Consider the following 16,431-nt stretch of genomic DNA (forward strand, 5'->3'; position numbering starts at 1 on the left):
AAAAGTCCTTTCCTTGAATCCCAAGTTTCTCTTTGTAAAGCAGATTTAAGCATTTTCATTCCTTTAGTTCCACAGAGACCTTTAGTAAATCTTAATACTTCTACTGTATTTCAAGGATGGTACTAGGCATCCAGAATATGGTATTTAAGATCACCACCATCTGTGTAGGCAAACAGGCACCAAATAACAAAACAAGAGCTTCAGTAACTAATCAATAATAACAATGTACCAAGCACTTCATGAGCACACCTCCTTCATTCTCAGAAACCCCTATGAATGTGGATCTAGTATTATATGCATTTTGATTAGGACCCCGAGGCGTAGAGAAGTAAAGCCATCTACATGAACTCATGCATCCAGTAAGGGGTGGAAGCAGAATAATATAATATGCTAGTGACTAGAATACAAGCTGATCAGGATATTATGGAGAAAGTCCTGGAAAAGTCAGGCAAGACCTCACAGAGGCGGCGACATTGGAGCTGGGTCATAAACATCAGGAAAGACAGTAGAAGGCCCTGGGGACTCCCTGGCTCTCCAGTGGTTAGGACTCTGTGCTTTCTCTGCTAAGGGTGCTTGTTCAATCCCGGGTCTGGGAACTAATACCCCATCAAAAAAAAAAAAAAAAAAAAAAAAAAGGAAAGAAAAGAAAATAGCATGAACACATTCTGTGCAGATGACTGTTGCTAACAATTTGCAAACAAGTGAGTGCAACCCAATGTCTTTTGTCTCTTGGGGCCATGTAAAGAAGTCCCAGGGGTTTAGACTTTAGGTTTACAGTACATTAAACTCAAAGCTAAAGACTGAAAAAGACTTCCCTCATAGCTCAGTTGGTAAAGAACCCACTTGCAATGCAGGAGACCTGGGTTTAATCCCTGGGTCGGGAAGATCCCCTGGAGAAGGGAATGGCAACCCACTCTAGTATCTTTGCCTGGAGAATCCCATGGACAGAGGAGCCTGGTGGGCTACAGTCCATGGGGTCACAAAGAGTCGGACACGACTGAGTGACTAAACCACCAAAGACTGAAAAACCAGCTGTTCTGGCAGATTTCACAGGGTGGAGAAAAGAGGAGCTGGAAGCTAGTTGGGGTGGGAGATGGGGAGGGGGAAATGGTGGAGAGAGGGGGTTTTAGATGAGTTTCTGACTTAGCTGCTCACCGGGGCATTCATCAATTGTCAAAACTGGCATTTTTCTTTGTCAAAGAAGACAATGTAGACGACAGAAAAGACGCATTAGAATGAAATAACAAGGACTACAGCACCTGGTTCCAGCGCCAAGAGTGATTTAAAATGATAAAAGAGGGGGAAATTGTGAGCAGGAGTCATAAATTTGATCGTCTAGTAACATTAGACAAATGGCTGCCTTTTAATGTATTTTCCCTTTAGAGTATCACTTAAACACTCAAAGATATTGATGGTCTTGGAGGAAAGAAACTGAACACAGTAGAGAGGGCATGATTGGTGTGGTAAGAAGAGACCTACTGCTCCATCCAGATCTTTAGTCTCCTCCACCTTCTCAGGATGAGAAGCTGGGCATGTGGCAGAACTACTCAGAGCTTCACCATCTTCAGAAGTGTTATTTGGTCACAAATGTTATGTTTACTGCCTGTGGGGTGGTTGGAGTCAGATATCCTTGAATTCAGCTTCTGACTGTGATTATTTAAATGTATGAAAGTCAAAATGTTAGTTACTTAGTTGGGTTCGACTCTTTTCGACCCCATAGACTGTAGCCCCCCAGGCTCCTCTGTCCTTGGGATTCTCCAGGCAAGAATACTGGAGTGGGTAGCCATTCCCTTCTCCAGGGGATTTAAATATACAGTCTTTTCTAATCTGTGAAGTGAGCATTATAACTCCACTTTTGCTAAATTTCTTTGAAGATTAATAGATACAATAAATATACAGAATGCAGCACTGACGCGTAGTCCAGTCTTTTTAAAAAAAAAAAGTCCACTTGCACCTTTCCAATGGTTTGGATTTCTTTACAGGGAAAAACACACAGAAAGATACTCAGGCAAGAATAGCTGCATGATTGTGCTAAAACCTCCTTTCCTGTGAAATGGGAGGTCAGAATTTCATAACCCTGGTTGCACATTTGAATCACCCGGCATAATTTGAAAGATTCCCAAGTGTGGGACTCACACCAAGGATTCTGACTTAACTGGTTTTGTCCCAGGACTCCAGCCTTGAAGCCACAGAAGCTTACCAGGTGTTTCTAATGTGCTCTAGGTTCAATCATTGCCTCTCAAACTTCAGCATAAATTGCTTCACCATCTTGTTAACTTTAGATTCCGATTCTCTAGGTCTAGGATGTCTGAGATTCTGGCATTCTTAACAAGCTCCCTGATGACACAGAGGCTGCTAGTCTGGAGCTGAGCTGAGTTATTAATGCATCATAACACTAGTTCTCAACCTTCAGGGTCCACCAGAATAACCCAGCAGCTTGTGTAAAATGTAGCATTGGGACCCGAGTCAAGCCCTTACCAATTCTGGATTACTTGGTTTAGGGAGAGGGTAGAGAAAAATCACTGAACTATAGTGTTCATTTCAACCTAAAATCCTGTGATGCCAATTTTGTGATTTTTATGATTTCCCTCCCAGCTTATGTAAAAAATTATGGCGCTGAAACTGAGTGTGTGGGAGATCATTGTCAGAAACATGAAAGATGGGTGATCGCAAGTTATGTGATGTCAAGACATGACTGGTCTTTATATCACGTGCATCTTCAGCCTCCACAATTCTCCTTTTGCATAATGGGGACTTTTGCAGGACTCCCTGTGTGAGCAGTATTTACTGTTGAAGAAGCATCACAGATGAACCGGGAGGGCATCCTTCACTGGCAGAAGATGAACAGGATGACTCTGGACTTTTTTTCTGCTCCTTGTTAACACAGCACGCTTTCTACAGCAGAATCCCTCAGGAGAAGCAGGCTCATCTTCCCTACCTCGAGATCAAACCAAGGGAAAATGGAGATTGGGGGGAAATAACAAGCCTGCTTTATTCAGCAGAGCAGAGGACTGACTTTTAAAAAACTCTCTGGGAATTTCAGCAGAATCTGTCCCAGGACAGATCTTAGATCACTTTTTTCTTTTTCTTATCTTTCTGGATTCCTCTTGCTTTTAGTAGTTCAAAATATTCTCTACCTAGGGACAGGCTTTTGGCCACTTTCCAAGAGAAAGTGAAAAACAACCATGATGGGGTCACAAACTTTGCAATTCTCATTGTTGCTTTGGATAACCATTCTGCATGTAATTAATATAGGAGGGCTGTTTCCCCCAAAGTTTATGAATTTGTACCTCAACTGATGCAAGGATAGTAATGTGTGGAAAATAAAATTATTTTCTTGCTTTCCCCTTTAAAGTACTTACACCTGTCCTTGATCAGTCTATTGACAAGTCTGCATTGCCTCAAGAATGGACAGCCCAGTAAAAGGCAATAATCATACATCAGTTTAGCTAACCAAATCCTAGGTCATCCACATTCTAGGTACTTAACACGATATTTCCATGTGGGCCTTCTTTAGAGAAGAGGGTATCCAGTGGGGGCTACTCGACCTCACTAACGTCCCCCCGAGGCTGGGCTGGGCTGGGCTGGGCTGGCCTGGCTGTGGAGAAAGGGCTGCCTGTTGTGATGTAGCAGCAGCACAAGGCCCCGACTGCTTCACACGTCTTTCTCAAGTCAGCCACTGTCCTTCCCCTGGTCCTGGGGGCCTTGCCATTGGCTTTTTAGACATCGATTCTACCACCTGTGCATTTGGTTCAGAAAGGGACGGGTGTAAGCCATGGTCCTCAGCCCTCTGCCCATTCACTGGAGTCCCTTTTTCAGGCGGAGGGCCTTGTGATCCAGGGGAGGTGGTGTCTGTGCTGAGTGGAAGGAAGCTGCTGTGAGCGAGCTGGGAAAATGCGCTGACAATTCATAGTGGCAGCAAGGCACTCCCCAGCCAGGAGACCTGGGGGCGACTAGTCCGAGGCGACGGGGCTCTGGGGAAGCTGTTGGTGGGAGAGGGGTTCTCAGTCTTAAAGAGAAAGGAAGGATAGAAGTTTCTCTTGGTACTCCCTGTTTTTCAGTTTTGTCCCAAGTTAGCTTCTGATGTGACAAGAAAACAATCACCGTGTTTTAAAATTTACTTAAAATTAACTTTGTGTGTGTGTGCTAAAAAAAAAATAGGAGGTTCACTCTTATCAGGTAGCACTTTTGTTTGTAAGGCAGTGGCTTCCTTTCAAATCTCAGAGAAGGGACAGCCTTTTGCAAAGGTATTTTATTGCTTTCTTCATGTATGGTGTTTCCCGCGTGGCGGTTGAAAGCATTTTCAAATCTTACCTCATTAGTGCTCTTAGCAACTCATGAGTTGGGCACTGTGCCTGACTGGAGGGCTGAACAACAACACTGTTTCCATTTTTCAGAGGAGGACATTGAAAGTCAAAGAGGCTAGTTTTCCCAGGCTGACTGGCAGACCCAGGGTTTGAACCTAGGCAGTCAGGGTCTGGTTGGAACCATTGTGTCCTCCTGCCTCTAATGGTGAGGAGAGTGGCCCTGTCCTGGGGTGGAAGGAGAGAAATCAGACAGAATGGACTGGTTCTTAAATGCTGGTCCTCAGAATAGTGGGATATCTGGGTAATCATCATTGGACCTCTTACTTAAAATGCAAACCCCTAGGTCTTATACTCGGATTTCTGATTCAAGAAGTCAGGGTTTTATGAAAAACCCACCTGGCTGTTGTTTAGGGAGCCCCCACTCTTACCACAGATCCACGACTCCTTCACTGGAACATCTTTCTGATTATCCCCAAATGAACGTCCTGTCAGGGGGCCGAGGCAGCTTACGCCACCACCTCCCGTGCACGCTCCAGCCTTTCCAGCTCTGGTGTCTAAACCACAGTCACCGAAGGCGACAGTTCTGACCACTCCACCCCCGGCTCCATCTGCCGACAACCGCCAGGCTGCCTGGAGTCCTCTGAGCCTCCCACACCCTGACTGCTTTCCTTCCGTCAGTGCCTGGAGCCCACGGCTCTTAAAGGCTTAAGCCGGGTCTCCTGCAAGGCAAAATGGGCATCTTTAGTATCTGTGATTCGCTCCCTTTCTCTGCTCTGGTAACAGGGATGCAGCTCAGGTGCACGACCCCCAGGCATCAGCATTATTCTCCTGTTCAAATGGAGTGGACAGATGCAGCAATGTGACGACACAGAACCGGAGACCTGCCTCAGCTCCCCTGTTTCTCCTGACCTCCGTCTCCATCTGCTCCTAGCAGCTTCTTACTTCCAGACCCAGAAGGCGCTGGAGCATCTGGCCAGCGTCTCAGGCTTCTGCTAACTCAGTAACATTCTCATGTCTCTTTCAGTGGCTGAGAGGAGTGATGCTGACTACACACACCCACAGGGATGAGGAGAGTTAGCTGTTGCTGATGCGCGTACTGACCCAAGCCAATCAACCAGATAATTACCAGTCTCTGCTGCCTTTAAGACTGGACCCTATCCAGGAAATGGAGGCGGAGGAGGAGGAGGCTTGCAAGCCACTGAAGTTGCCGTCAGAACTTGGCGTGAGAGCCAGGTAAAACCAAATAAGAAGAAACAACTGGGCAAGGCAGAAGTCTTCAGGGCCCTGTGTGAAGTGCCCATTACCACGTAACAGTGAAAGATGCCAGCTTTCTCAAAACAGCGTCTATCCTTTTTAGTTCTCCCTCTGGAGTTCCAAGAATTCAACTACCTCTCTATTTAAGAACAGGGACATTGGCTTTCTTGCTGTGTTACTTGTACCATTTGGGATATACCCATGCTCAGGTTTCCTGACTACCTTAAATATTCCACGGAAAAGGGAAAATAGGCTTTAAAAACCTCTCCTGCCTGTCGGGAGAACCCATGTAATGCCCTGGCCTCATTCTGTACTTCACTGTGCACGCGCAACATTCTAAGTGCACCCTGGAACAGAAGAACAAGCAAACTGGAGCCTAATTGGCCATCTTAAAATCTATAATTTAAATGTATACATCAGCCACACTTCACAACAGGCGTGTTCCTTTGTGCTCCCCAAGGACACTGCTGACTCCTTGAGTCTGTAACTGAATTCATCTAAAATAGATAAGGCTGCTGTTTGTAGGAGTTCAAAGCCTCTCTCCGGAGCCTCTCATCCAACTGGATTTCAGACAGAGAGGTCAGGGTGCCCTGGATCTTCTCCAGTTCAGAGGCTGAAAACTCCACCTTTTCCTGGGGCTAAAAGCATCCTTGAAGTCTTTCAAACTAACACTTTGATTGCAACGAGGTGGGGGCATCATTTTCTAACATAGCTTTCCAAGGGGCATTTGTACAAAAGCTGGGTAGGTTGCTTTTGAACTAAATCAAGAAGTTTAGGTTAATTCATTTTGCTGTATACTTGTCTCCATGCCAGAAACAGCTCGGTAGGGGTTACCAACTGGGAAATCCCAGTTGCTGAACTCCCGAAGCATAGCTTACACTGCTACGTCCACAGGGCATTGTTAATATAAAACCAACATGCAAATGAGAGGAGTTTCCTCTCTGTCTTTAATTACCTTGAGCTCCTTGACTGTAGAAGAATCTCTGAGCCGACTCAACATCCAAGAGTCTGGGAGCAGACTCCACATCCAGAAAATAATCCATTTTGGGATAATCCATGCTTGATGTTCCCGAAACAAGAGTTTTAAGGCAAAATAGTCACTTGTATTGCCTATGGGAGAGAAAAAAAAATCCACAATACTTTAGACTGTCAAATATGATTTGGGGATAAGAAATATCCAATTAAATATGCCATTATTTCACTGACATTTCCAGTTTTAAGTCCATCTGTCAACAGAGCTTTCCTATTGTACGAGAAAATGAAGCATTTCACCAACATTTGTTAAAAGTGATATATCCTACTCAGAAAATACAGGTGATCCAGGTTAAAGAGAGATAACAAACCAGTCTTTCTTTGCTATGTATTAACTGGAAAATAAGCTTTTAAATTTTCATGCTGTTTTCAAAAGGTCTGTCTGATAAAAGACATCATTAAATATCAGCTGTTCTGAGCATTGATCCTCAATTGATCCAGGGAGTTCCAATCCCCCTTGAGCAGTGAGCACTAACCTGGGAACCAGAGCCTCCACTTACAGATGCCTTGCATGTATGACACATGCTGACATGTTTGCTGTAAAAATGCCTTGCATTCCTTCCTTGTAGTAATTTCCTCCAGCACGTTTTATAAAGTGCCAAGGACCATCACCTGCTTGCCTCTGACACAGGCTGCTTGTGAGAAAGAAATCTGGTTTGCCGAGAATCAGCAATTATTTCCGAATTGCAATGATCCCCATAATATTATCATGCCCGTCAGGAAGCTAATATATTTCATTAAAAAAAAAAAAAAAAAAAAACCAGCCTGTTAGGTTCCTTCTAGCATATGTAGCCTTTCTCAGATACTTGCACAAATGTAGTATCTATTTCTGCAGGATGTTTTTGGAAAGAAGTAACAAGACCAAGTAATTAAAATCAAACTCAGAAGGATAATCTAATTCGCTTTTCTAACAGTGCATATTTTAAAAAGCCAAGTCTGGTAGAAGGAAACTTTTAAAAATATCCAAAAGCTACCCCAACAGCAAATCATACTTACTGCAAAAAAGAGAAAAAAAAAATCAAGGGTTAACTGCCGGCAGTAAGAGCAATTTCAGTCAGAGTGTCTTTGATCTCACTAAATATTCCCGGTGAAAGTAAACAATTTTGATTGTTTGATTAGATCGGCAATGAATAAGGTATACTCGTCTGCTGGACTTCTTTATCAGATAAAATGGCCAGAGCATGTTACCTTAGCAACGGAAGGTGACGCCAGCCCCAGCCTCTTTGTATCCTCCACTGCGAAGGAAGAAAATGACCGGCTTCCCGTGTAAAACTTTGGCAGAAAACCATCACCATCAAAATCTACATGTCACCATCACGCGGGTCCAATACCCCATATCTCCCGCCCCGTCTCCACCCCCATCCCCACCCCCGGCCGCTGCCACTCATCCTCAGGCAGAGAACTGTCATTTTAAAAAATGGTTTTGGTTTAATTATTTTTAGAGCTTCAAGCTCCAGTTTTATTTGCAATTACAACAGGAATACACGATTAAACAGTTAATATGGTAGAAAAGTTGTCAGGGTACCAGTCCTTTACCCTAATGCTGGCTGAGGGTGGTGGGGACAGGCCATCTTAGCTGGCATCTGTTAAACATTCCCCTGTTATAATTAATACACGGATCAGTCACCAGCATCTAGGCTGAAAATAACTCTCTCTTCCTTCTGTGAATCAGTCACTGCAAGAAGCTTGAAAAGCTGTCTGAAATTTCCTAGGTTTTGCAAGCTGCATTGTAACATAAATCTTTTGGGAGATTTCCCCCCTCCAAAAGGTCAGTGAAACCCCAAAAGATAAATGAAAGGAAGAATCTTGAAGTTAGCAGATACTCACCAGCACTTGTTGGCCCCTTTCGACAGGACACGGCTGAACATAAGACGAAGCTGTGCAACGCTGCTCAGCCCAGAAGCCCAAATGAACAGCTTCTAATTTTCCCTTCAATCTCAATTCAAGAGCACCGAGCAGAGGCAAGTGACGGATCTGCCCGTTTTATATTGTGATGAAATGCAACCCCTAAGAGGAGATCTGAGGGGAGCTGCTCTTTAGAACACATTAGACTGCTAATTTAAGAAAACTGAAAGGTTTTGTTTTACTGTCTTTTATGTGTTCTCTCTGCTACCCCCTCAGTTTAATTTGCATTTAAAATTGCGCTCGCTCGTGTCTCCTTGGTTCTCCAAGGTGTGGAGTACTTTCTAATCAGGACAAACAGCTTGGGTAGGGTTTGCTGCAGCGTCACTTTTATTCTGAGCTGCAGAACAAGGTGGGTAATTATAATTGCGAGCTGTTTTCTGGGGCAAAATACAGAGTGAATGCTTGATTTCATCCCTTCCCTCTTTCCTGGCCTTTCTTCCTCTTCCACCTCTGATTGTTTGATCAGATTTCCCGCTGGCATCATGTCAGTTTGCCTAAATGCAATCTTCTCTGTCTGAATGTAACAAAATAAACCTAACAGCAAAAAGAAACTTTGTTTTGATACCTGAGCTTATTCTGGTGATACATCCTCCCTACCAAACCTCAGTAAGGATTTTTAGGCACAACACTTTGAGATCTGCTTATCAAAGCCATAATGATAGTCAAATACGAGATCTCTAGTGGGTTTTCCATGACCCTCTTGTACCCTTTGTTGACAAGCAGAATTAGTAATAAGTGTGGTGTGGTATGTGCATATTGGATTAAGAAGAGAGAAGCTGCATTTAAGAAGTTACTTCAGGTTTAATAAATGGATATTTCCACAAATTTAAAACAAACAAAAAAAGAAACCTTTGGAGGAAGACCACCAGAATCCCTTCTCCCATACCCACAGCTCCGTGGGCTACTCCTAAGACAAACCTGAACATCTCCTTTGGTCTGTCTAAGGGGTTTTCGCACCCAATGAGAGCAAGTCAGACACCAACCTGGTGCTGTAGAGTTAAGCCTGATGAGACAGGAAGCTGAAACTACCAATCATACACCCTTACAGAGAAAGCAGACTATGGACTCAGAATTCTCGGAGCTTTGCCCAGACCCAAAGACTGATTTCTCTAAGGTTATATTTCTGTTCAGTCCCCAGTGGAGGCATGCTGGACACTTGACATTTACGAGAGGAGAAAGCTGTCTTATGGTTCCTTAGCTCCCAGTGAGATGTGGGCGACAGGTTCTAAACCCTATTGTGAGTCTACTGGAATTGTGATGACTCAGAGGTGAAAGAGAGTATGTGTGTGTGTGCACAATCCACTGCTGGTGAGCACAAATGAATATGTGATTGAAAAGGAGATGATAAACTGGAAATTTGAAAAATAGAGTTGAACCCCAGGGGTTGGAGGATGGGCTTGGAATCAGTCGTTTCTAGATAATTGACCAAGAAAGGGAATTTGAAGTCTTACAAAATGGACATACAGTGTGAAAAGACCATGCTTTAAGAAAACTGAAAATTTTGACTTAACAAATGTATTTGGGAAGGGATGATTGATTATTCACTTGCAAAAGGGACTTCATTTCACTAGGTTTACTAGAGAACGACTGAGTTCTCTAATATGCTATGACCAGGTTCTGAAATAGATTTTCAAAAAATGATTTTACTCTCTGGGGAGCATAGCTGTAGATCACGTGAAAGAATAGCTGTGCGAGGCATTATTTTTAAAGGTGGGGAAGTATTGTAATGTTCAAAAGTCAATGTCAAAATCCGATCAGCTCAGGTCTGTTTTATAACTTTCATCTACTCAAAAGCAGCACTTATAATGGCCCATTGTTCTTAGACATAATAGAACCAGACAGAGAAGAAGGCAAGGTTAGAGCAAGTATTCAGAATCGCTCTTATGTAGCACTGAATGATTCAACCCAAAACATCCTTGAGATGTCAGCTCTAGAAGTTAACTCAGACAATGCTAACAAATCTTAGTGAGCTAGAGATAAAAAATTATTTTAAAAAAAACTAGAGTTGGGACTACCCTGGTGGTCCAGTGGTTAAGAAAACACGCTTTTAATGCTAGGAGCAGGGGTTAGATCCCTCTTCTGGGAGCTAAGATCCCGTATGCTGCTTGGTGAGGCCAAAAAAATTTAAAAAGCCAGAGTTACATCTTTTACAGTGATGGCACTACAGTATGAAATTTTAGCACTGTAAGGCTGAAATAAATAATATAACGTTATTCAAAATACTGATTTGGCAGAGATGTTTGTATTTTTCTATTGAGTAGGTGGTAAGAATAGGTGTGGGTGTGTTCTATACACAAAAGGAAGAAGTGTTTGATTAAAAATGGAGGTGTATTTCAAGACGGAGTCTGATCAGTAAAGGTATCAGCTGGTATCAGCTTATCTTTGAGGTGTACTTATTTATACAGTTGGATAGCATAAGACCCAAACAATCTAGGAGAGACATTCACATGATTTGCTCCTTTCATATCATCCAAATAACGTACATCAGTGTCGGTCTGGGTTTACTCTGTTTGCTAAGAGATAAAGAAGTTTGTGTTGTTGACAATTTTACAATTTTTCATTCTTGTTTAATTGCTTTACCATATTCCAGAGATCTCTAGAAGTCTCTGTTTTTTGTGTTGGAATGCACGAAATTCTGCTTTCTACCTGTATGAAATCTTGAGGAAGTGTCTCTTTTCCCAACAGACCCAACTAACTTTAAGAATACTAGAAGCTCTCAAAGTGTGGAGACATCTTGGATCCCTTGGGAGTGCTAGTCTGAAGATCTTTGGTTAAGTACTGGCTCGCTAAACAAAGGACACGTGTTTAGTCGCTTCAATCCTGGCTGACTCCTGCAACCCATGGCCTGTTGCCCAGCAGGCTCCTCTGTCCATGGGATTCTTCAGGCAAGAATCCTGGAGTGGGTTGCCTAGAGGAAGGAGACACAGGAGACGGTGGGGGCAGGGGGTGTCCAATTTCTGGGTCAGGAAGATTCCCTGGAGGAGGAAACGGCAACACACTCCAGGATTCTTGCCCGAAGAATCCCATGGACAGAGGAGCCTGGCGGGCTACAGCCCACGAGGTCACAAAAGAGTCGGACACAACTAAAGTGTCTGAGGTACTTTAGTACTAAAGTACATACTCACTAAATAAATATATGTAGGGAATAATATATTCACTTATCTTGCAGATAGTTGACCTGAGAATAATATGTTCAATAGCAGTGTTCTCTCTCTGCTTGGCAAGTCACTCTCATCTCCTCATCCAACATTCAAAAGAAATCTTTCCTTCTCTCCTCAATAAAGCTTGTCATTAGATGGTAGGGGTACTGCAAACACTTTGTCTGGGGCTTTATTTATTTTTTGGGGGGGCTTTATTTTTATTCAGATCTCTCTGGGGAAGGAAGCACTTTCAGCCATCATCAATTACTTTTATCGACACTTTAGTATAAATTAATTTCAAATCTTTTCTTGTGAGAAGGTTTTGATGATAGTTGGAAAGCTAAAGAAAACTGGGAGGGTTGGAAAAGCAGACCAAGGTAGAATATGTAGTCTTACAGGGAGGAGGAGCCTAATTTTATTTCATATAGTTCATGTAGTCATGTTTATTTTACGTAGTTAGGTTTTGAGGGATTACTTATGTATAAGATGCCAGGTATTCGGCTGGAAAAAAGGAACATTAAATCCGTAAACATCCCAATTTGGACCAGGGCTTGAAACTGCCTTAAAGGACCAGAGGCAGACTCTAAAATCCTATTTCAAGAACATTAGGTGAAAGGAGTTTCCCCTTTGGCCCATCCTTGGCCAGCAGGAAAATTCTTCAAAACAAAATCCTGCAAGCTTCTGTTTCTGAAACTGCATTCAGGAGAGAGACACTAGGAGTGAGCACGCACTGGCCAACGTGGTGACGTCCGGAGCCAAGAGGAGCGAAGGGGCCTTTGGTTCTACTAGCTGCCCTCTTCTGAAAATGTCCTTTCCCCTCTTTCAACACTTTGTAGAAGGGTCAATTCACCGAGTGAAGAATAAGAGTTCAAAATGTCATCCTTCCCTCTGCCAACTGGATTCTAGTAAGCTGACCTTGCTTATAATGTGGAAATTTCTTGGTTTGGCAGAAAGAATACTCATAAATTATGTCTCTATCTCAGTGTTTATCTAACTGACCTGGAAATAGGAAAATGAAGAAATGCTGAGTTGGGGGATGAGGGGTTCTCAAGCAACTCTCTGCTGAGTATAATTCTCAAAATCCCTAAATATGAAGACGGGAAAATGGCCAACTAATGATGGAGAAATGTGTTGACAGTGGCAGCTCCTTTTTAAAAAAGCTCAACTATGATGATGTATAATAATGATATTTGACTTCATTCCGACTGGTGAGAAAATCACATTGCCCTCAATTCTTTATGTGTGTGTATTTGCCCAATTTGTTTCAGCTTTCCTGGAGGGAGCTGAAAAAAATTAATCACAAGTTCAACTGCACTTTCCTAGTCCTCCTAAAAATCCAGATTGCTGCTGCTGTTTAGTCCCTAAGTCACGTCTGAGTCTTTCTGACCCCATGGACTGCAACTCAGCAGGTTCACTGTCCATGGGATTTTCCAGGCAAGGATATTGGAGTGGGTTGCCATTTCCTTCTCCAGGGGCTCTTCCTCACTCAGGGATTCAACCTGCGTCTTACCAACTGCCTATTATAAACTGAAATAAATTTTATTTTTTGACGGGAAGTATCTCCTTGATAAATTATCCAATGAAACAGTAAGCTGGAAAGTCATTGGGTATAGTAGGATGCTATCAATACAAAACTGTGTATTTATATATATAATAAGATTGCCCAGAAAGAGCTTCAAAGTCCTGGTAGCAGCATCTCTAAATACTTCCCTGTTTATATATGTTTGAACTCTGAATTTTCTATAGGAGTCACATGGTATTATCCTAGAAGAAATAACTAACAAAAACAAAAAAGGTCCAGCCACCTTCCTCCCCTGGGTATATCACAACCTAAAAAATATCCTAAAAATGTTCAAGAAAGAAAGAATGATTTCTGAGGGCCATGGGTCTTCTAGACCTCACACAGAAGATGTGACCCCTGAACTTCCAGAGCACATTAGGAAAATAGGATTGGCTATAGCGGTGGGAACCCTCAGGCAGTGAATTGTATCAAAAGAGTATAAGTTATTTTTAGGCCTTTGTGAGATCATTTTTACAATCCCACATTACTGTGCACAGTGAAGTCTGACAATAGATACATTAGAGAGATAAGTGTAGACGTAGATATAGAGATTAGAAAGAGACAGCGATGGACACAAGGATAGAGCTAGAGGTATATAGAAGAAAGCGATCAAAATCAATTCAGGCTTGGTGGTGACTTTGAACTACCTTTGTCCTGTTCCCAAATGTGAAGGTCAAAAAACCAGTTTTAGTCAGAGGAAATTTGGTAACCATTTCATTCCTTTCAGGTCTTGAATACGCTGACAAATTCTACAGCCAGGTCTATGTGCTTAAATATGAATACTAAATGTTTTCCTTGTGCATAGGGTATTTGACATATAGCTTTGCATAAAAATATTATTATTCATGATACAGTCTCTGGGTTAATTTCGGAGTTAAATTTTAGTATTTGTATCACCTGAAGGCACTGAGGAGCATCATATTTTAGGTATCAGGTTTCCAAGTCCGCATTCACTGCTGCTCCTAGTGAACTGAGGACAACAGAAACTCACCCGCTCCGTGATGCTCATAGAAGAGGGTGATGGTGGGTGGGGGCTTGCTTCTGAAACAAAGAGATCCTGATTGGTATTCACTGAGTTATAATTTCTCACAGGCATTAATAATATATGGGGGAAATGTCGTATTCAGCTTCACAACACTCATTGCTGCATAATAAACCCCAAAGAAATGTTATACAGGAGATGATGCAGTGAAAGCGCTAAAAGGATTGGCTTGGAAATCCAGGTTTTGCTGCTTCTAAACAGCAAGCTAACCTCTTTAGTCCTCAGGTTCCAGCTCTGTAGAACCTGGAATAAAAATAAGAATCAAAGGAGATAATCTATGTAGACAACACAGCACCTAACACACAAGAAGTATATAGGTTAGGTATTATTTTTAAATGTGTTTAACAGCTTACAAATGCAAGGAGTTGTAGGAGTAAGATACTCCACCCCAATTGCATCTGTCGCACATATCGGTTGAAATATTACCTCCACTGTTTTGATTGCAAGTAAGCTCCTGATCCTATGAAATCCCATGGCATTTTGTCTAGATTTCCAACTTGCATTATACTCATGTATACGTGAAGATTAACTGAGCTACTAGTTTTTCATCAATAAATCACCAATAAATAAATTTATCTAAAAGAATATGTGACAATTAACTACACTAAGTGATGTTACCAAACAGCTTTAGAGTGGTTAGCTCTAGAGCAAGGAATGAGACACTGTTAGCCATTATGCGTGTCTGTGTATTTTCTCTTCACATTTCTTAAATCACAAATAAAAACATACGAGATACTACAGTGAAAATACAATTAGCGTTTCTCTCAAATAAATTAAACGAGTGCGTGGTCTGGGGACGCTGAAGCCCAGCCTACTGGCTTAAGGGGGGCGTCTTCTAGAACTGGCATCCAAGTTGAGCAGTTGGCCAGTGTCTCCACCCACCGCACTGCCCTCTTTGATTGTGTTCTTCCTCAGAGCCCTAAGCTTCTCACCCACCCTATTAGTTATTAGGATTAATGTCTAAAATGGTTTAATGTTGAAAATAGTCCATACCCCCCACCCCCAGAGTATTAGTTATTATAATTATTTTCCCTCACAGAGAGCTGATGGCTCTTGGTGAACTCTTTAAAGTGTGTTCTTTTTCTGGACAATCATGCAAAGTAGGGAGCCTTGAAGACCCATGTCAAGACAGCTTTCCCCAAAGGGCATTTATTAATCTTTTTACCCCTCTGCTTTCCTTAGAGAAATTTGCAGCAGGAATTACAAACTAGGATATAATTTTGTCTACTGGTTTTCATAAGCTCACGTTCACTTTCCTCAGCCAAATGAAGTGTGGATGCCGGGCACAGATCAGACACTTTGTCCACTAGGTACTGCAGAGTCCAACAAACATTTCTGTTCTTCTAGGAATGGGTCACAGATATTGTCTGATCCAAGCATTCAGTCACTCTGTGTTTATTCACAACTGTTTTATCAGCAGATAATTATTAATCATTCACTACATGCCAGGCATTGCATGAGTTGCTGGGGGTACAATAGTAAACTAGACCAACTCCAAGGAGATTACAAGTTAGCTGAATTTAAATTCTCCCAGCTTTTTTTCATATTAAGGTGTTTACTGAAATGATCATGTTTGTAAACGAGCAGGTGTGTCCAGAGGCAATATCAGGGGTCCAACATGGTATGCCAGTTAGGAAGCTTTATGTAAGATGCATAACTTAAAAAAAAATTTATTGGGGTATAGTTGATTTACAATGTTGTGTTAGTTTCTGCTGTATAGCAAAGTGAACCAGTTATACATATAGTTACCTTTTTAAAAAGATGATTTTCCCGTACAGGTCATTACAGAGTATTGAATAGAGTTCCCTGTATTATACAGTAGATTCCTATTAGTTAACTATTTTATATATAGTTGTATGTATACTGGGCTTCCCTGGTGGCTCAGCAGTAAAGAATCTGCCTGCAATGCAGGAGACACAGAAGACATGAGCTTGATCCCTGGGTCAGGATGATTGCTTGGAGGAGCAAATGGCAACCCACTCCTGTGTTCTTCCCAGGAAATTCCCATGGACAGAGGAGCCTGGTGGGCTGCAGTCCAAAGTATCACAGAGTCGGACACAACAGATGACTGAGCGCCCAGTATCAATCCCAATCTTGCAATTTGTCTCCCCCACTGTATCCCCTGACAACCAGGTTTGTCTTCTGTCTGTGAGTCCCTTTCTGTTGTGTAAATAAGTTCATTTGTAACCT

General features: G+C 42.3%; 1 protein-coding gene across 5 annotated transcripts in view; it reads right to left on the reverse strand.

The window, feature by feature from the left end:
* PHACTR1 (phosphatase and actin regulator 1) overlaps positions 1–16,431 on the reverse strand; it is a 521,359-nt gene that overhangs the window by 481,455 nt on the left and 23,473 nt on the right. For 4 of the 5 annotated variants that reach the window (XM_065912772.1, XM_065912773.1, XM_065912777.1 and 1 more), the window contains one exon: positions 6,517–6,671. In XM_065912772.1, coding sequence (XP_065768844.1) covers positions 6,517–6,619 — 103 coding nt within the window. In that variant the 5' untranslated portion in view covers positions 6,620–6,671. Of the gene's footprint in view, positions 1–6,516; positions 6,672–7,781; positions 7,859–16,431 lie in introns of those variants that run through there. The other variant, XM_065912774.1, reaches the window with a different exon arrangement.

Source organism: Muntiacus reevesi, chromosome 20 (assembly GCF_963930625.1).
Source record: "Muntiacus reevesi chromosome 20, mMunRee1.1, whole genome shotgun sequence".
Taxonomy (NCBI): Eukaryota; Metazoa; Chordata; class Mammalia; order Artiodactyla; family Cervidae; genus Muntiacus; species Muntiacus reevesi.